Source organism: Chroicocephalus ridibundus, chromosome 2 (assembly GCF_963924245.1).
Source record: "Chroicocephalus ridibundus chromosome 2, bChrRid1.1, whole genome shotgun sequence".
Taxonomy (NCBI): domain Eukaryota; kingdom Metazoa; phylum Chordata; class Aves; order Charadriiformes; family Laridae; genus Chroicocephalus; species Chroicocephalus ridibundus.
The window spans coordinates 114,534,340-114,554,219 of NC_086285.1; the positions used below are offsets into that span (position 1 = coordinate 114,534,340).

Here is a 19,880-nt window from a genome sequence, read left to right on the forward strand (position 1 = left end):
AACAGCATAGAAATATTATTTCTGTAAAATTCCAAGATTTTAAAATCTCATTATCTCAGGAGGCCCTTTGCCTGAGGTTTTTCCCAAGTTTGGATATTAACAAATAGAAAGCAGTCATCCTCAGCCTTTGAATGAGAGCTGAGGATCATAAATCTTTCATACAGTTTGCAAAAAACGCTTTGTACTTTGCTTACAAAAGTAAATAACCTACCTGTTCAGAGTGGTATTATGTAAACTTGATATGCCATACACTGGACCAGAAGACAGTTGGTAGTGTTGCCACCAAAGGCCTCAGATTTCTCTCTGGTAAGCCTGAAATTTCCATGGGACCAAATCTGAAGTAAGTGGAATCTGTAGTGATTCTTTTGGGGCTGAAGTGAAGTTACTCTGGTAACTGCTTCTGAAAGCAGAATTTGGTCCACAGGCTTTTCAAGTTGCAATGCAGAGCTTATACAGGCCTCTTCAAAACAGCAAGGCAGGTATGCATCCCTGTATGCCCTGCAGTCCTGGTGTCCTAACCATATGTATCAAGGAACTTTGTGGGGTGCTCTGTGAAGTTCTCTTTGCCTCTGTAGTGGAGTTTTCCCATAGTGGAAACCAAAGGTTGAGATGGGGAAGTGATGTGAGTCCAGGTCTTGTCCTGATATGAAGCTAGGACATGGTCAGAAACTTGCCCCTGGCACCGGGAAATGTTTCTGTATAGCAATACCCATGGAGATCTTTTATTTACAAAGCTTCGTGGGCATTTACCAAATATTTTCTCTACTGTTGCTCTTGTCAGCAGCAATTGTCTAAACTTTTTGAATAACTAACTACATACTGTCTGTATAAATTTTACAAGAAAAAAAATTGGTACACTGTTTTGGGTATTTTCTTTCCCTGTAAATTCTACATTGAAAGAGGTATGTAGCAGTATGCTCTGAAGTACCCAATTTGCATGGTAAGGAGGCAGCAGGCCAGTGATATGAGCTAAAGGAGTAGAGCACCTCTACTTTTGGAGTCGGAATTTCTGGACCTTAGCCATATTAGGAGGAAGTGGTGTTCCTCCAGGAAGAGGTGGCAGCAGTGGTGAGGATCCCAGTTTAAGCATTGATAGATGGTTGAGGAACTGTTGTCTTGAAGCTGGTTGTGGCAGCTCCAGGAGCCTGGCCTTAAAGGTGAGCTATGATGTATGTAGACTATGCGGATTTGGTAAACATGGGAATTTTTATTTCTCCAGAGCGAGCTACAAATTAAAGCTATGAGAGAAATAGACTGGCAAGCTGGCAGAAGTTTTTCAAACCCTGGCCATGTGCTGAAATTTCACTGCAATAGAGCCCTTGCCAGGGCATGTTTAGATTTTGATGAACTGGCAAACTCTGATGAATTTTTCCAATCAATTTTAGTTTTAAGCTCTGAGTCTTAGTCAATAATCCTGCTGTGCTGAAATCTGTTTTCTTTTATAAGCTTCTGAATGCTGTTCTGCTTAAATCCTATCTAATCCACTGTATTTGTTACCATAATAATGCTGATGCAAAACAAATGTTATATGCCATTGACAGGAAAACGTAGAAGGTGAAAACTGTGATCTCTGTAAACCAGGATTCTACAATTTGCAAGAAAGAAATCCTCAGGGCTGCACAGAGTGTTTCTGCTTTGGGGTTTCTGATGTCTGTGACAGCCTAACATGGCCCATCAGTCAGGTATTTATATGTTATGTCCATGACCTAATATTCTTTCCTCGGCAGCTGCAAAATGTACTATATTTCTCTTTGGCATGCACCCAAGTTAACTCCAAATTCTGGCATGTGTTGCCTTACAGAGGAATGGATTTTCAATGTCACTTGGCAACTCTGAAGTAGTCAGCATGTCATCTCAGTGCAGGCTTTGGCCCTACTGGCTTGCAGTAATACCAGAAATATTGGGCAGTGCAGGCTGCAGTAATGCACTGGAAAAATGCGGTTTTTTCTTAGCTTGTGCTGTTTCCTTGCTCTCATACCTATTGGGCAAGGCTAGAGTGACCTCTGGTAGCCAATACTCGTTTTCTTAGAAAGCAGAGTGATTATAAATATCACTGACTTCTGAATAGACATTTCTTGAGTTAGAGGGCTTTGGGGACATTATTTTCCTACCAAATTCTTTCCATATCTTTGCAGAGATAGTCACACTTTAGTCCCCTGTTTTGTGTGCCAAAAATAAGAGAGAAAAACACATCATATTGACCAAAATTCTAAAATGCTTGTGTAAAACTTGTTCAGTGAGAAGAATAAAGTTGTCTCATCTTCTGCCTCTTCAGTGAATCTGTATTTAACTTTCCTGCAGCTCAGCCCTACCCATAAATGGGGATGAGAGACCTCAAAGCCCTTGAAGTTCTGTAATTGTCTCAGGGAATTACATAGGTATAATGCTAATTTTATTGGGAGGAAGAAAATCACACTCATTATAGTTTTGTTCCCATCTAATAAAGAGGTAGAGACAATCCTAGTATGAAGTGGCACATTTGCATGTACTGGATGTCAGACTGGGTTAATGAAAGTGTTACGGATCCGTCAATTGGAATGAATATCTAGGGAGGGGTTGAGTTCAGTGACTTCTGTCTCGGTGACACAGAGCCTGACTCCATTAATATTACTATTCTTTCTTGCAGATATCAGACATGACTGGATGGCTTGTTACTGATCTGTATAATGCAAAGAGCGTGCAACCACAGCGAAGCCAATTTGATGGACCCCGTCAAATAAGTATTAACAACTCTGATGCTGTGAAAGTACTGAAACATACTTATTACTGGTCAGCACCTGAATCATATCTAGGAAATAAAGTAAGTTCTTAGCTAGATCCAAAAGTCCTTCATAGTTTCTCTGTTTTAATGATACCATATTGCTCTAAATGTATAGTTTCTGTCATTAAAAATTATACATAAACCCCAACATTACCAGACTTCCCAGTCTATCTCTGCTCTTCAAATCATAGTGTTCCTGACCAGACATTCGCAGTATCCTCTTCTTGCTCTGTCAGCTCATTCATCTCCCCACTTTCTTCTCTGCCTATCTTTGACACAATATAATCTGTCTTTTGTTTCTCTTGACTGTTATTAATTTATATGCTCACATTCCCCATACTCTTGGCTCCTGTCCCAAAGCTTACACCCTTCACACCTCATCCAATATGGTAGACAGGATCATCACATTCCTACCTGCCTCTTGGCCATCTCCCATTTCGCATTTATTAATTTCCAACCAGCAAGTTGTTAATTTTTGCCCTGGTTGCTACCTAAAGCTCTGGGTCTCCCATTTTTTGCCTCTTTGGGCAACTGGTGTCCCTCACAGTAAAAAAGTGTTTTCTGATATTCAGAGAGGACCTCCTGTGTTTCAGTTTGTGCCCATTGCCTCTTGTTCTGTCTGTCACAGGGCACCACTGAAAAGAGCCTTGTTCTGTCCTCTTCGTACTTTCCTTTCAGGTGTTTATATACATTGATGGATCCCCCTTAGCCTTCTCTAGGCTGAACAATCCTGGTATTCACAGTCTTTCTTCATATGAAAGATGCTCCAGGCTCTTAATCATCTTAGTAGCCCTTTGCTGGGCTCTTTCTAGAACTGCACTCAGAACTTCAGCTGTGGCCTCTTAAGCGCTGAGGGGACCTTGCAACCTCACTTCTTTATCTATTTTTGGTCCAGTCTCTTTGCCCATGCAGCCCCGTTTCTTAGTATGGTCACACAGTAAATGAACACAAGTCTCAGAAGTGTAACATTAAGGAGTAGTTTCACAGTGCTCACTCAAATTCTGATCTCCTATCCACTTAATATAGGTCTAACTCTTGGTACCACTCTTAAACTTACTTTGAAGTAGTCAGCAGCAGTTGTGGGGCTAAGGAGCCTGAAAGGTAGAATATGGATTGTGACTAACTCCAACATGCTGTGCCCCTTGTCTAGAATGGTAGTGTAAACCTCTGCTGTTTGTTAAAAGTCCTGCAGGTGTTTCACTCAATGAAGGCACTTATCTGAATCATCTGTAGAGCCTTCAGTTAGCTTTCCCCCACCTGCACAGCAACAAGCCAGTGCTTGTCCCTGTGCTGATACACACAGCGTGTTAAATTTTCACTGGAAAGTTGTATTCGTAAGCCCATGTACTCATATAATTTCAACATTGTACTGTCCCATGCCACTATTTTGTGTTGGTTGGAGGTTATCGTGTTGCTAAGACTTTGCTTTTTGTTATTTCAGCTCACAGCTTTTGGTGGAGACTTGAAGTATACGGTATCTTATGACATTCCAATGGAGAGTGTGGACAGTGATATAGTATCTAGTGTGGATGTCATCATTCAGGTGGATTTTTCTTTCAGCTTGTTACTATTCAGACATTATTAGGAATCTATGAAGGGGTTAAAAAACCAAAATATTATATTTCTACAGTAGTAGTTTTGTTGATTTTAAGTCCCTTCTTAAAAGTCACTACCAAGATTTTGTTACTACCCATTTCTCTGATTTTCTGATCCATTTCTCTGAAATTGTAGGTATACAATACTAGTTTTAAATGATAAATAGCTGAATTGTAAACCTTTATGTAAACGGGTGAGGTGTTCATTACCGAATGCACAAAGTTCTGTTTACAAAAGAAACTACAATAAGCTGGAAGGACTTATATTTATGAAATAGATGAGTGTTCTTGCTGATTACTTTTTATGTTTTATGTTGCAGTTAAAAAGTAAGACTCTATATTGAATCCAATCACCTCCAGAAAAGCATTATTTTGTAAAACATTCTTAGCAATAGAACAAAGGAGAAAGGAGATTCCATTTTGTAGAGGAGTTTGTTTTTTGAAATTTAATTTAATTTTCTTTCCAAAAGAAAATCAAATATTTCTGAAGTCTCGGAACCAAAAGAAAATGTGATTGTAGACTTCCTGAAGCCATGGAAAATGCAGACCTTTTACTTACTTTTTTTTCTAGTGCAAGAAATCTACTTTGATTGCCTCTTTTCTGTGTATATCTGACACTAAATTTAATTGCTAAATAAAATTTATATGCAAATATGGAAAATGTTTTCTCTCTCTTTCAATTTCAGGGTAATGGACAGATTTTGAGTACAAGAGCAGCAGGCTTGTCATTACAGCCATATGAGGAATACTCTAATGCAGTGAGATTTATAGCGGAGAATTTCATAGACTTCAATACAAAAAAAGCTATAGACCGGGAAAGGTTGATGACTGTTCTGGCAAACATGACCCATCTTCTGATCAGGGCCAACTACAACATTGCCAAAAAAGCTGTGTACAGGTAAGGGAGAGAAAATATTCAAGTTAATCTATATACTATATTTTTTGTGCATATGAAACACTATTCATAGTAGCAGTATTCCTCAAGTTTTATATTCATAATTTCTAGAAAAAAAAAAATTTATTGAATTTTCTCAAGACCGGTATTGTTCCCCAGATACATTCATGTGGAATGTGTGGAAAAGGGCATTTGGTGTTTTAAAGATATCTGATAGCAGTAACATTGTTTTCAGCTTTAAAGGAGTACTGCATAAAAGCTTCATTACAATGACAGCTTTGTTAGAGGGAAATAGCTCCGAAACTCACAACAGTATGCTTATTTTGGTATGTGGCAAGTTAATCCATCACTGACTATTGAAAACCTGCCAGTAAAGACATTGTCTGTAATTTCTTTTAATGTCTGTATGTAGATATTACTGATGCTCATCTCTAAGGGAGTGCTTAATAGGAAAATTGGGTTGGAACGGATTAACTGGTCATTCCATAGTCTCCGTCAGCATTAGCAGTATCTGCATCAGTCCTTACAGATCTCTGTTTTACCTGTTCTCCAAGATATACAAGAATAAAGTCTTATTGGTCTCAAGGGAATCAGTTCCAGTGCTTCATGATTTCTTTACTTAATTCCCTTAGCCTTCCTTCCTCTTTCCCTGATTTGGTATCATTTCATGTCAGTAACATTGCTGTTGATACCAAATTTGCTTTGTGCCCTTTTGTACCCTTGAGGAGTGGTGATATTTATGTCCATTTAGGGATAGTGTGTTCATCTTTCTGTAATGTTTCTAAAGATTTATTTAAATCATTTTACCTGTGGCTGAGAAGATTGTCTGTCTCTGCTGCAAAGTGCCATTGTTTGTAGTAAAAGGTTTTGCTTTGTTCTGTTTTGTGCATCAGCAATGAACTGGTGCTGTTTCTCACTACCTACCCACGCGTGATACATGCCTATTTTGGACATGGTGCAGTAAAGCTGTCTTATTTCAGGACAGCAATAGAAGACTGCCCCACCAATATAGCTCTGATACCATGACAGAAAGGGAAGGTTTTGTTTAAACCTCTCTACAGGAGAAGAGACGAAGGTAGTAACAATAACGATAACAGAACGAGGACACATCTACTCCCAGAATTGTAAATAGTCTTTTTACAGCTGAGATTTGTGCCTGTTCCTCAGCTGTCAGTGCCAGGGAGAAGCACTCAGCAGTGTTACTCCCCTAGAAGCAAACTATCCTGTTCAAAATCAAGTTTGGGCAAACAAATGATGTGATGTTTTCATGCTTGATCCTAGGCTGGACTCTGTGACCCTGGATACTGCAAGTGCAAATGTTATAGATCTTTCTTCGGCACCAGATGTGGAATTCTGTGAATGTCCTCAAGGTTACACAGGAATATCCTGTGAGGTAACCTCTTACAGTGTTTTATGTGTGTAAAATTATCTCCTATCTGAAAGTGTGTAGGTTTTAAAGGCAGGCTGCCTTTAATTATACTGCCATAAATGTTTATGTTCTGTGGTGAAATGCTGTCTACTATACTGTACAAAGTACTGTAGATATTTTCTTCCAGATACACTAAATGGGATTTTAAACTTATTTCTCGAATTCTATTTGGTAGCACTAAAATATGATGATATACTTTATAACATCAGTGTTGCAGAGGGAGCAGCTGTAAAAGCTCTGTGAAGCTGTTTTGAGCTTACCTTACTCATTAATAGCACTTTTCCTGGATCTGAATCGTGTACGGTTTATTTCTGGTTTATGTCATTAGGTTTATGGAGGCAATAAGGAATCTTAGCAGGGAGGAATGCTAGCCTTTGGAAGATCCCACAAGGGTCAAATGTGTCTCACAAGGTGGTGTCTTATATATCTGTGAATAGTGGATTGCGGAGGCAGAGCACCATCTGCAAAATAGCAGGAAGTATTTTGACAAATAATTTCAGTATGAAGCCTTGTGCCATAGCATCGTTAATGATTCTGCAGAGGAGATAGAACATCTGTTTTTTATTGTCCCATAATAAAGAACTTCACATGTTCAACTGCACAAAACTTAACTTATGTGCCTCCAGGGGACAAAGGGCTGAATCAAAAGTTTCATGGAGTTAATTCTATCCACTTTATCCAGTGCAAGTAAAAACCAACCACCAGAAAAGAGCTGCGGTGACATAAATAGAGCTGAAAGAGCATTCAGTTACCACAATGTGAATGAGTTTGTGGGTGGTCCAAAGTGGGCTCTTTGAAAATGTTTTGATGTGTACTTTTAACATACATAATGCTACTGCTTTTTTACCCTCGTTTCTTTTCAGTCCTGTCTCCCTGGGTACTACCGTGTGGATGGAATACTCTTTGGAGGTATTTGTCAACCCTGCAAATGCAATGAGCATGCAACTGAGTGTGATATTCATGGTGTTTGCTTTGTAAGTCATCCTTCCAAGTGTTTGTGTTTTAAGCATCTGTTTAGGAGTTAGGAGAGCATTTTGGCTGTGGGAGACAGGTCTACAGTGTACATAAATTTCAAGCTATGGGTACCAAGTGTTTATTTTGCTGTTCCTTGTTTACTTCAGAATATGTTCAGGAGACTCCATTAAATTGTTCTCCAGTAAAGGTTTTTTTCAGTTTATTGTTTCAAGTGGGGAATAATTAGAACCAAAATAAAAATGTCACCGTATACTGGCTGATAAAAATCTTAACTCTGCTTGCTGCAGGTGACAATAAAACTTTTCCTGAAATTAACAAAATTAAGCAGTGTTTTGGGTGAATATTTGTTTTCAGGTATATATGCATCTCTCATGACTGACATCAGTTGAAATTACACATTACCTTCTGAAGAAAGAATTTAGCTCTCAGATCTTTTCTGAAATTTAAAGGTCACAGAAATACAATGGCTAAACACCAGTAAGAAATGTGTAAGAAGTTTGTTACTGCAAATGTGTGCAATATGCAAAATATGTTTTAAGTTTGCATATGAGTAATGTGGCTGCTTTCATGGTGTAAAGTATATTCTAAAGTGTAGGAAAGAAAAATTAGAATTTGTTGTTACAACTCGGAAAAAAAAACCCACTTACTTTCAAAGTTCTACTCTGTTCTTCATGCTGTCACCTGGAATGTTATACTGCATGCAGACTTCTGCAGGGATCCCTCAGGGGCTGAAAAAAACAAGAGTAAACACGAAAAGATTTTTTCCATGTCTCACAGGCTTGTCAACACAACACAACAGGACCTTTCTGTGATCAGTGCTTGCCTGGCTTCTATGGAAGTCCATCCCAAGGAACTTCGGAGGACTGCCAGCCCTGTGCATGTCCTCTGAGTTCTGCTGCGAACAAGTAAGCTGCTTATGTGTGACTTTCTTTTGCATCTTCAGCAAAATCAGAAAGCGAGATGAAGAAAAAAATGTCAAGAAATCTGATGGAGAGAGAGAGAAGGACTTTTTTTCTCCCTTTTCATTTGAGCCTGTCTTATAGAAACGTTGTTTTTCCAGGTAGACAATGTATAGACTAAGCTTAAGACAGGCTGAGTGAACTGGTGCAATTTGTACATGAAGGGGAAAAGTAATTCTTTGACCTATCCTTGGCAGCAAAATCACCGTTATCTTTCATGTTGTTTCAGAAAACAGTATAAGGGCAGAAGTGTTGCATGTGAAAAAGAGGAGCTCGGTGCAGAAATTGGACAGATTTGCTAGAATGAGGGCCAGGTTCTTAGGAATTTTTAAAATCTTCCTTTCCTTTAAAAGAAAAAAAACCTCAATAAGAGATTTTGAAAATGACAACTTTATTTGACATTTTGTAATGTTTAAAGCATTGATGTTAATCTAGAAAAATTTGCAACCACATTGTTTTATAGATAGGTGCATGGACGTGAGTGGTGGATATTAAATGTTTGTAGAAGTCTTGTGATTCTGTGTATTGATACTGACTGCCAGACGTATTGTTGTTAGTTTCAGTCCTACTTGCCAGCTGAGTGAAGGAGGTGGAATTGTCTGTGACAAATGTCTTCCAGGTTATACTGGTTCTCAGTGTGAAAGGTATGTATGCTTTGGGTAAAGTATCTATATCATTGTCATAACTAACTGTTCATCATCCTACATGCCTTGAGTTGTTCATACCACATGTACAGAACATTCCTAATAAAATTTTCCTTCCCATTTGTCTTTGCTTGTAATACAGAGACACTTTAGATAAAAAATTAATAGGAAATACTCCCTTGGGTGAGGAGAGTGTTTGACATGACTGCATTCCAGCTGATGAAGTTTTTAATCTCTGGTGCAGGTGTGCTAATGGTTACTATGGAAATCCACTCGTGCCTGGACAATCGTGTACTCCTTGTGAATGCAATGGCAATGTAAACCCACAAGAAGATGACCACTGTGATACCTTCACAGGACAATGCCTGAAATGTCTGGGGAACACAGCAGGTCACCACTGTGAAAAGTGTGCTGAGGGGTATTATGGCGATGCAGTGATTGAGAAAAACTGTCGTGGTAATAAGATATTATTGTTACTCTCAAAATTTAAAGAGCACAAAAATGTGGTGTGCATGTAGTAGAATGGATAGGGAGACAAGTAACTTTGCTGAACGAGTTAATCTCCAAGTTGTGAGTTGGCAAGTGCAGTTGAAAACTATGAGGTTGCGTTAGCCTGAGGAAGGATTGTATTATGCTGGGGTCTGACACTTCATATTCCTACAGTTTACTGGCTTGCTTGATGCTGTGACTTGCTGTAGACATTTCCTACTTCTGGATGTTACATATAGGGCTGGAAGAAACAAACTTCTCAAATGTATCTGTTCACAGAGGTGATTTTTTTTCTATCTTTTAGCCCAAATGTGTAGTACAGGTATTACTGTAGTGTATTAACTATGGGATATAAAAGGTGAAACACACATTTATACCAAATAGTAATTCTATATAGTGAAGAAGGCACACAGATAGACATTAATAATTTTTTTATTTGGTTTCTTTTTGTCTAAACATAAGCCTGTGAGTGCCATGTGAATGGTTCCCTTTCGAGTACTTGTCATCATGAGACAGGCTTCTGTCAGTGCAAATCAAATGTGATCGGAGAAAGATGTGATAAGTGCTTGGTAAGCAAATATTTGCCTGTTTTTAATATCTGCATTTTCTTGTGTCTTGGTGTTCGTGTTTATTTATAGATATTGATTAGAACAGATACAGAGAATAGCAGCAACTATATTGAGGGGAGAGGGGTTCAGTTGCTGGAGCAGAGACCAAAGGTTTGTCTGCACAAGCTTTTGTGGTTGCAAATTACTCTGCCTGTGCTCTTTGCAGATGCAAAGCTATATAGTTGACTCAGCACCCTTCTGTATAGGGCTGTTCAGGCTAGTGCTGCACTTGAGGACAGCATGCGGTCATGTTGGCTTACCAAAAAACCAAACTGAACACTGGCAACAGACCTGAAGGGATCTTGGTGCTGTGCTTCTGCAAAATTAAGGCGGAGTGGGAATATCTGAAGAATGTGGCTTGGGATAATAAATACTTCATGGCTGAACACCAAAGGGATTCAGCTAGGCAGGCCTGTTACAAGAACAAGTAGATGTTCACGGGTGATACAAAACAACAGTTCCCAGACTTCGCTAAGTGTAGAACTGCCTCAGAGACCAGAGCAGGAAATCTGTGCCCAGTTACTGCCCCTGTGCCAGCCCAGCTGAATGCCTTTCAATCCACATATACAGGATGTCACTGACCTGCTCTGTTCTAGTCTTTCATTCACATTCGCAGAAATCTGTGCCTGATCAGCACAATCCACCCTCACCTCGTGGAAGTCTTTAAATTAAAATAACTTCAAACTTTAAAACATAAAGTCTCACTAAGGAGATTGGAGGACCAAGAGAGTGTTTCAGTGTTCACTTTCTCACCCAGACGCATACTTGCATATAGCTGGGAACAGTGAAGCCATAAGGCCAGGGTGTTCTCCCACAGCAGTCACACAGTGCTGCCCAATATTCATGCAGGTCAGACAGCAGGGAAAGTAAATAAGAGAAAATAAGAGTGTACATCATATTGTTTTCAAAAAATTATGAAATATCGCTCAAATGTATTTACTTTCTGTCCAATAGAATGGTTATTATGGCCTGCTTACTGGATTTGGCTGCATTCCCTGCAATTGCAGTCAATTTGGCTCAGTCTCCGAGGACTGCAATCGTCAGGGGCAGTGTCACTGTGTACCAGGAGTGGCTGGAGAAAAGTGCGATCGTTGTGCTCATGGCTTTCATGCGTTCCAGAATGGTGGCTGCACACGTAAGCTCTAATCCATGATCCTTTCAGGATTTGTCTGGAATTTCTTTCAGCAATACATTTTATGTTAAACTCTGTCAAAGGTCAGTTGTTTTGATGACTATACAGAAAAATCTGTAGAATGGTCTCCTAATACTTTGATTAAGCTAGGGAACAAAACATTTCTTTGATTGCTTATTGTGCTTGTGAAAGGTGGTGACTATGAAATGACAACTCATAAAGGTTGCATGAGAGAAATACTACGTCCTCAATAGATCCTTTGTCTCTTTTTTGACAAAACCCTTCAGTCCTTCAGATAGAATAGAAACTTCTTTATTTCTGCAATTGTAAAAGTTCAGAGCTACTACTCTTACAGACTTTTACCTTGTTTTTTTCATTTAATTCTTTAAAATATATTTTATACTTTGATAAGATGTCATTGACTGTTTTCCCATTATTACTTAGATGTGTACAAATTTTAATCATGATACAGAGGAAAATTTTAACCCAAACAGAGAACATGCCATCAAAAAAACTAATTTATGATGTTAATAAGATGCCCTTTTCAACACAGGATAGCTAAAGGAATGTCTACCATTTCTTCAACCTGGCAGAAACGTTTTTTTTCATGCTTCAAATAGTATAGTAATATGGAATCTGCAGTGAGAATATGTGATAGGATTATGGTTTGGAACATATATACTGTGTCTTTACTAAGAATAGAAGATCCCTTAGGTACCTTTAACTGTTTCAGTCCTGAAAATTTTGTAAATATTATTAAAACAGTTAATAAACCCGCTTTTCTAAACTTCTGCTTTTTAGCAAGAATAGTATTGCATTTCTTAAAAAGGCAAGTGCTTCTTACAGCAGTCAGTTATTATAAAAATAGTTATCCATCCCTATTATTCACTAAGCAATTTTTGAAAAGTACTAATTCCTGAGATTAATCCTTTCACCTGCTTGAGAACATTATCATATCTCCTGATGAGTTTTGTATCCTCTGTAATAGGATTTCTTTTCCTGCAAATTTATTCTTCTCCACAATAATTTTATTTGGCTTTGTTGGTTCCCCCATGGAAATGCAGCACTGCTTTTTAAACCACCAAACAGGCTATGTCAAGAAGCAATAATGGGCTTTCAATGGAAAGATGAAATGTCACTGTGGTCATAATTTGTTTCTCAGTGATTAGGGATGGCAAGGAGTTCCTGGTGGAATGGATAAACTGTACTGTATAATTAAGAAAAGTAAGACTATCAGTGGTTTTGGAATTGCTTCTCTGTAGCTAAAGCAAGGATAAAGCTAATCATTCAGTCCTATTTCTCTTGCAGCCTGTGACTGCGCCCATACTCAGAACAACTGTAATGCTGATTCTGGCCAATGCATTTGTCCCCCTCACACTCGTGGACCGAAATGTGAACTCTGTGAGGAAAATCACTGGGGACTCTCTCCTAAACTTGGGTGCAAGGTATGATAGGCTAACTGAAAAGCCATGGCTGTTAAAAGCAATTTGCCTTATGCTAATGTCAGAATTGGACTCTGTTTTCAGAACCTCAATCTTTATTATCTATCTCAAAGTGTTACTGCAACATGCTTACATTAAAAAATAAAAATAAAAAATCAGACTGTAAAGTCTTTATTGAGGAACCTTCTAAGAAAGCTGTCTTTGAAAAACCTGATCAGAGTGCCCATTCTGCATGGATCCTAGTAAAATTTTGAAGTGTGTATTCTAACTTTTAGTTGCTTAAATAGTGATACTAGAACAGATTCATAGCAAAAATTGGCAGCAAAGAACATAGTTTCTGTGTTAATCAAGGAGCGATGATATTATGGTTTCAAGAACAAAATCTAGCTTATCTTGAAAGTCACTGCATGCTTTTTGTCTGAATATTTAAAATTAAAATGGTATAAGGTAGTTACTATTTCGTGAATGGAAAAATGGTAACTGCCATTATCTCAGCTTAATATTTATGATTAAGCAGTAAAATGCCAAAGTCCCTGCAGATCCAAGGAGTAGCTACCATTTGCGCAATTAGGTTCATGCAGTAAATTCCTGACAGATGTGGCATTGGGCCAATCTTTATTTTATAAATATTGAGATTTTAAAAAGCCTCAGAATTACATGAATGTGATGGGTAATTTCAATGGAGAAGCCACAAATATAATCAACTTGACAAGATCTGTCATTATACGCAGTAAGTACTTGACAAGTACAAGTATCAGACAAATTGTTTTCTTTTTCCTGTCTTTAATTTCTTAGAGTAAGGATGATAAAATAGTCCTATAATATCTCTTCAGAGTTTACCATCTTAGTGATTTATAGCAACTTACTTGGCAGCCGCTCTTTAAACCACAGCTTTGTCAGCTACCAGCGACTGTCATTCTTACCTAATGTTCTGCAAATACACCGTGCTGGTCCCTGTGCATTTCCCTTGAAGTGTTCCTTTCATAGGGTGATTCCACAGCAATTGCCAATGATCAAGTTTTAATTAAATATGTAACTGCTCACTTTTGCTAAGTTTTTTAGCATTCCTTTTGGTTACAGCATCACAGTAATTAACATGAATTATGCTAATGTATTTTAGTTACTTTCTTGATGCAACCAACAATATTGTGATCTGCAGGTAACGGTCCCAACAGAGGCTCCCCTCTGCTGAAGAGTCAGCTGTGGCAGGTTGAGATATGGTGCAATGTCTACTGGCAAACCCTGGAAAGGCTCTTGCACGCTCTCTACAGGGATGAAATGGGGGAGATGCTATCAGAAACCCAGCTGGTCTGCTTTTGCAACACAGACTGCAATAGTGGGATACTTCATCTCTCTCGGTTTCTTGCAGTTTTCTTGGTATTCAGCATCCATTTCTGGGTGCAGTGATGGAGCAGAGTCATGTTTTGCTTACAACCCTTTTCAAGTGTGCTACAGCACAGTTAGTCAGACCTTAGAAGTTCTTATTTATCTTTATCACATATAGATAGACATTGAAGTACATGTAAATTATTTCTATTATGATTCTTAAAATAGGGTTTGATGTTCAGAGACGTAGACCTTTAATGATATCTGTGTGTCAAAGTTGTCAACTTGCTTGCTCATAAAGTGTATTAGACTAGGCAGTGTAGTACCTAGTGCTTGCTGCTAGAGTAAAAACTACTTAATACAAAGAGTACTAATGGTCAGCAGCCGGCTTGAGAAGAACGCTAAAGGATACATAGTGATGTGGGTCTTTGTGTAGAGCTTTACAAAGTAAGGCTTTTCATCTCAAAGAGAGATCATAAGGAAAGAAGACTCAGGGAAAATGCTCACAGTCAGGTGATGAATGTACTTTTTGCCTGCACTGTTAGAAATAACTACAGAGCAAAATTGGACCTGTTAAGTAGCCATAGAGATGAAATTAAGACTGAAGATTAGATCTGCTTCAAAAAAGAAAAACAAATTAAGTACATCCAGTTTGCATATTTGTAATAACAGGTTCATATTACTGATCGCATAAAGAAGGATGGGCTCTGACAGGGAACAGTATTCCTTTAGTACTGAGCTGCAGTGCATGCTGAGCTTCCCACCTTTGAATGCAAAGAGATTCTTAATTACTCATCAGATAGTAAATGAAGCTCGAGCAAGTTGTAGGCCCTATTAATGCTTCTCGACATCTTAAAAGAATGTCAGTATTAAGATTTTTCTTTCTATCATACTTATAAAATTATTGTACTTAGGGGTTTCTTTCCTCTGACTTTTATGTAACATTTAACATTTTAATTTACTTGCTGCACTCAATGCATACTATTTTGAATAAAGTTTTTTGGGTTTATTTTTTTTTCTGGAACAGGTTCCTTCAACTCCCTTGATTCCCAACCCAGATCTGGGAATCAACAGAGCTTGTTACTTTTTGCCATCCACTGTTTACTGGAAATGCAGTTCTTTGTTCAAATACTAACCAAACAACCCCATTTCTATGTGGAAGTTCTTCCCTTTTATTATTGTATGGTAGTTGTTGACAAACATTGAGTTTTAAGGGACACTCTAAATTTACTGTGGTGTTTCTGTTGTAACAAAATTGTTTTTAAAGATCTGCTATTTATGAACATTTCTTCTTTTCATCTAAGGCTTGCAACTGTAGCGACACTGGTTCAGCCAATCTCCAGTGTGACGTGTTGACGGGTCAATGCCAGTGCAAGGTTGAATTTGGAGGACTAGATTGTTCCAGGTGTGCATTAGGCTACAGGGACTATCCGGACTGTGTTGCCTGTGACTGCGACTTGAGTGGAACCAAAGCGGAGATGTGTGATGACACTGAAGGACTTTGTGGTTGTGAAGAAGAAACTGGCATCTGTACCTGCAAGGTACTGAAGTATTCAGACACTTTTGGGACAGCATTGGGTTTTTCTGGTCATTTATTACATCGAAGTCACAGAAGGTGTAGGGCTGAAAGGACTTCAAAAGGCAATCTGTATCCCTTCTTTGAGACATTTCCGAGGACACCCAAATTGCCCCTAAAGGATTTTTTGTGCCAGAGCTAAACAGGTGTTATTATTAATCAGCTGTGTTAAAAACTGCCAAATGAGGTTTACCACTTTGGACAGATGCAAAACAATCGTAAGCAGAGAAGGTAGCAATGTTACCAACATGGCACTGTTATTTCTGTTCTCAGAAATTCCTATGATAATACTAGGCAGTTTGTCTCTCCTACCTCCTTTTGTTTTGTTTTACGTAGCCAGGTAATTTTATTCCCATTTTGTGGTCACAAAATTACTGTGGCCCAGTACTTTTAGACAGAATTCATGGAATTTGATGTGGATGTGCGTTAAGAAGTCAGGAGCAAGACCCATTGTATACCTAATCAAAGAAAGTAATTTCTATCTGAGTAATGCTGAATACTTGCTAAGTTTGCAAAACAGCCACTGTACATCTGATAGAACAATGGCTGGTGTCGTTCTAGTCTTGTACAGGATTTGGCATATTTCACGACTATGGTTTTGCTGCAGTCCTAAATTCAAATAGATTACATTTGCTCAATGTAAGATCCATGTGTTTATTCTGTATTAAGTGAATTTCTGTGACCGCGTCATTCTTGTACGTTCAGAGTCCTCTTTTTCGTGGATTAGTGTTGTAAGGTAGAAATGAATGAGGATGCATTTGTCTTGCTTTTTCTTTTGCTCCTACATTTCTATCTGCCTCCTTTTGAATAGGGTAAAGCGCTGGCTGTGAGTTCTGGGACAAAATTTTTGTAAATTTTATTAAATATACGAGAATGGTGCTAGTGACTTCAGGGTCACTGTGTTTTTCTGAATGATGTAAATGCCTTTGATACCAAGAGCAGTGCCATATGAACTATTTTTTATGGTATGATTTTTACGTGTTTTATTTATCCCACTTGCTTTTTTCTACAGTTGCATTTTGCCTTGCGAATAGTTCCAATAATAATAGTTCGTAACTCATATGCGTTATTCCTTAGTTGGTATTTAAAATTGTGGGGTTTTTTTCAGTACATGTAGAACATTGGAGAAGAACCAGCTGTAACAGATAAAAGTATTCTGATGCAATGGGCAATACAAGGAAAATGTTACTGCCTCAAGTGAGGGAAAACAATTCCTTCATAGAGTCTAGAAATACTTTGCTGCAAGAGTGCACTTCTGAGTGCAGGTCACATTAAATGACCTAATCTTGAAGTTTTTGAGCACACAATCCCTGATAAGAAGGTTGTTTTTCTCTTAACTTAAAAGCATAAATTCCCTACATACTGTTTTGTCAATGAATTATTTCATTCTCTGTGTAGAGACAGACAGCGCTTCTACAGCTTCTTCCATCCTAGATGTGAAAGTATTTTAAAAAACTAATTAAATGTTAGAAAAGTCAAGTGAATAAGCTATTATATTCTTATCCTCGTTACACAAATGGAAGAAATGAAATATAGAGAAGTTTTTCCTGCTTATACACACGTGGTTTTATTAGGTTTGGGAGCAGCACACAGATTCAGATGATACAGCCTGCTTGTTTGACTACCCAAATGATAATAATAGGATGAAACTAACAAATAAAAGATGGAGAATTTCAGGATTTTTTAAAATGTTGCAAGTTCAAATTTGTTTTCTATGCTATAACCAAAGTCAGTGCTAATGAATAACTCACGTATATTGCTAATAGTAATAGTGAAGTCTGAATCGACATTGTTATATAAAAAAAGGAAACATTAAATGTAGAGATTTAGTAGGACAGATTTTTCTGAAAAGGTGAGAGTCTGTTCTTGAAAGATTGATAGAAAAGAATTTACTTCAAGGCAAGAAATGTATGCCTTCATAGGTCTCTCTCCAGTCTTCTGGTTAAAGGTGCCAGTGGGCACTGACTGTAGTTTTGGGTGTTTCTTCAAGTGGGGTTTACCAGCTGGGAATTGAGTGCAAAAACAGATGCTTGGGAATAGGTCCGCTGATTCCTATTCGTACTGAGCAGTTTCTTTGTCTTGGAGAGCCCATTTTCCAGACTTGGGCGGGGGGGTGGGGGCAGGGGGAAAGATTTTTCTGTCTTGAATGGAAATGTATAGCTGCGAATTTTCTCTAGAAAATCAAATACATGAGTTTAGCTTGCATGTTTGGTGTATTTAAAAAGAAAAAAAGGCAGTGGTAAATAATGACTAATATATTGCATAGGAAAACAGAATAGATACAATAATTAACTTCCTATTATGTAGTTTACATAGCAACTAGTTTTTCTTCCAAAAAGAACCATCTTTCATTCAGCTAGCAAAGTAATATGAGTGTGCTGTTGTGTTTTTTTTATTTCCTCCAGGAAAATGTATTTGGTCTACAATGCAGTGAATGTAAACCTGGAACTTTTGCTCTGTCTGCTAACAATGCACTAGGTTGTACTCCGTGCTTCTGTTTTGGGATGTCCACATTTTGTTCTGAACTAGAAGATCATGTGAGAATTCCTGTAAGTAGAGTGACATAAATATACAGACAGAGTTTGGTGTTATCCTCAGGTTAGGCGCCACACTGGTGTGCGTAAGGCTGCATACATTTAATGAATCAGGCGGAATGTAATTCAGTAGCTTACGGTCGCAGTGGCATATGGCAGAACAAAATAGAAAGCAAATGGTAGGTGGTCATAGTCTTATTTATGAAACCTTGTGTTTCACTTGTTGCTTTTTTAAAAATATAAATATAAAATATATTTCCCAATTTTTTTTGATTGGGCATTTATTACTCTAAGATGGACTATTGACTATACTAAAGCAGCTAACACTGTTAATACCATATTACACTGAGATATTTTTGTTCAATGAATCTTTTGCTCTTTGTGTTGCAGATAACCTTAACTCCAGATCAGTACATTCTGCATGTAGTAGCTCAAAGTAACCTAACTGGAACAGTGGAAGGAGTATTTTCACAATTTCCTGATGTTTTACTGGATGCTGCCATAGTCAGAAAATACTTAAATACAGAAACATTTTACTGGAGGTTACCAGAGCAGTTTCAGGGAGACCAGGTGAGATCATTAAATAATTAGAATGCCTTGTAGATAATTGCTTTATTGTCTAATAGTCTCTCCTTTATTGTATAGTAGTCACTTTGATAATATTTTTCTGCGTTAGTTCTGTTCTTATAGGTCATAATATTATAAACACTCAGTGGCTTAACTTATTTATAGCAAGCACAAACAATATGTTTACATTATCTTTTCCTAATGAGATTTTTCTTGACCCTGTGAATTGTTAACACCCATATTTAATTAACATGTTACTCTTCAGAGATTGTGTGGGGTGGGAGAGAATGATGTATTCAATTTTATTTTAGAAACCTGAAAGACTTTTCAGCCTTGACGTTAGATTCAGTATGTAGATCATGGAATCTCTGCTGCTTAGGAATTAAATGAAAGTTGAGTGCACACCTTGAAAGGGCCTAAGAGAAGAAACCGAGACTGCTTTTTAGAAATACGCATTTAACCTTGGTGTAAAACCTGCTGAGTTTCAGTCAATTTTCATGTTTTATTGCCAATTCTTCAAAGAACTGACAGTTTTCAAGTCTTCTGATGATGATAAAATATTTTAGCTCTAACCTTGGAATAAATAAAAGTAATAATTTTTTATCGAAACAGCTCATGGCCTATGGGGGGAAGCTGAGATATACTGTTGCTTTTTATGCTTTGGATGGCTTTGGAACCTCAAATTTTGAGCCACAGATTCTAATGAAAGGAGGTCACACCAGCAAGTTGGTCATCTATGTAGACATCCCTTCGCCAGAAAATGGAGTAAGAACTGACAAGGAAGTAGAAATGAAGGAGGTAAGCCCAAACATTGGTGTGGAAATCTTTCTTTTCTTCTATGAGCATTTACAGAAAAGTTCTATGTATTTAATAAAACACTTTGAAAAATGCGTATCTGATTTCAAATAGACTGAGAACACTTGGATTAAAATGCATCTATTTTAGGGA

The 19,880-nt window shown here is 37.9% G+C and overlaps 1 protein-coding gene across 2 annotated transcripts in view; it reads left to right on the plus strand.

The window, feature by feature from the left end:
* The window catches only part of LAMA1 (laminin subunit alpha 1), a 106,082-nt gene that overhangs the window by 45,852 nt on the left and 40,350 nt on the right, over positions 1-19,880 (plus strand). For both annotated transcript variants that reach the window (XM_063326584.1, XM_063326585.1), the window contains exons 11-26: positions 1,542-1,682; positions 2,627-2,800; positions 4,203-4,304; positions 5,043-5,254; positions 6,533-6,644; positions 7,544-7,654; positions 8,433-8,560; positions 9,172-9,258; positions 9,503-9,714; positions 10,210-10,316; positions 11,310-11,490; positions 12,796-12,932; positions 15,560-15,796; positions 18,237-18,380; positions 18,756-18,935; positions 19,545-19,730. In XM_063326584.1, coding sequence (XP_063182654.1) covers positions 1,542-1,682; positions 2,627-2,800; positions 4,203-4,304; positions 5,043-5,254; positions 6,533-6,644; positions 7,544-7,654; positions 8,433-8,560; positions 9,172-9,258; positions 9,503-9,714; positions 10,210-10,316; positions 11,310-11,490; positions 12,796-12,932; positions 15,560-15,796; positions 18,237-18,380; positions 18,756-18,935; positions 19,545-19,730 — 2,451 coding nt within the window. The remainder of the gene's footprint in view (positions 1-1,541; positions 1,683-2,626; positions 2,801-4,202; positions 4,305-5,042; positions 5,255-6,532; positions 6,645-7,543; positions 7,655-8,432; positions 8,561-9,171; positions 9,259-9,502; positions 9,715-10,209; positions 10,317-11,309; positions 11,491-12,795; positions 12,933-15,559; positions 15,797-18,236; positions 18,381-18,755; positions 18,936-19,544; positions 19,731-19,880) is intronic.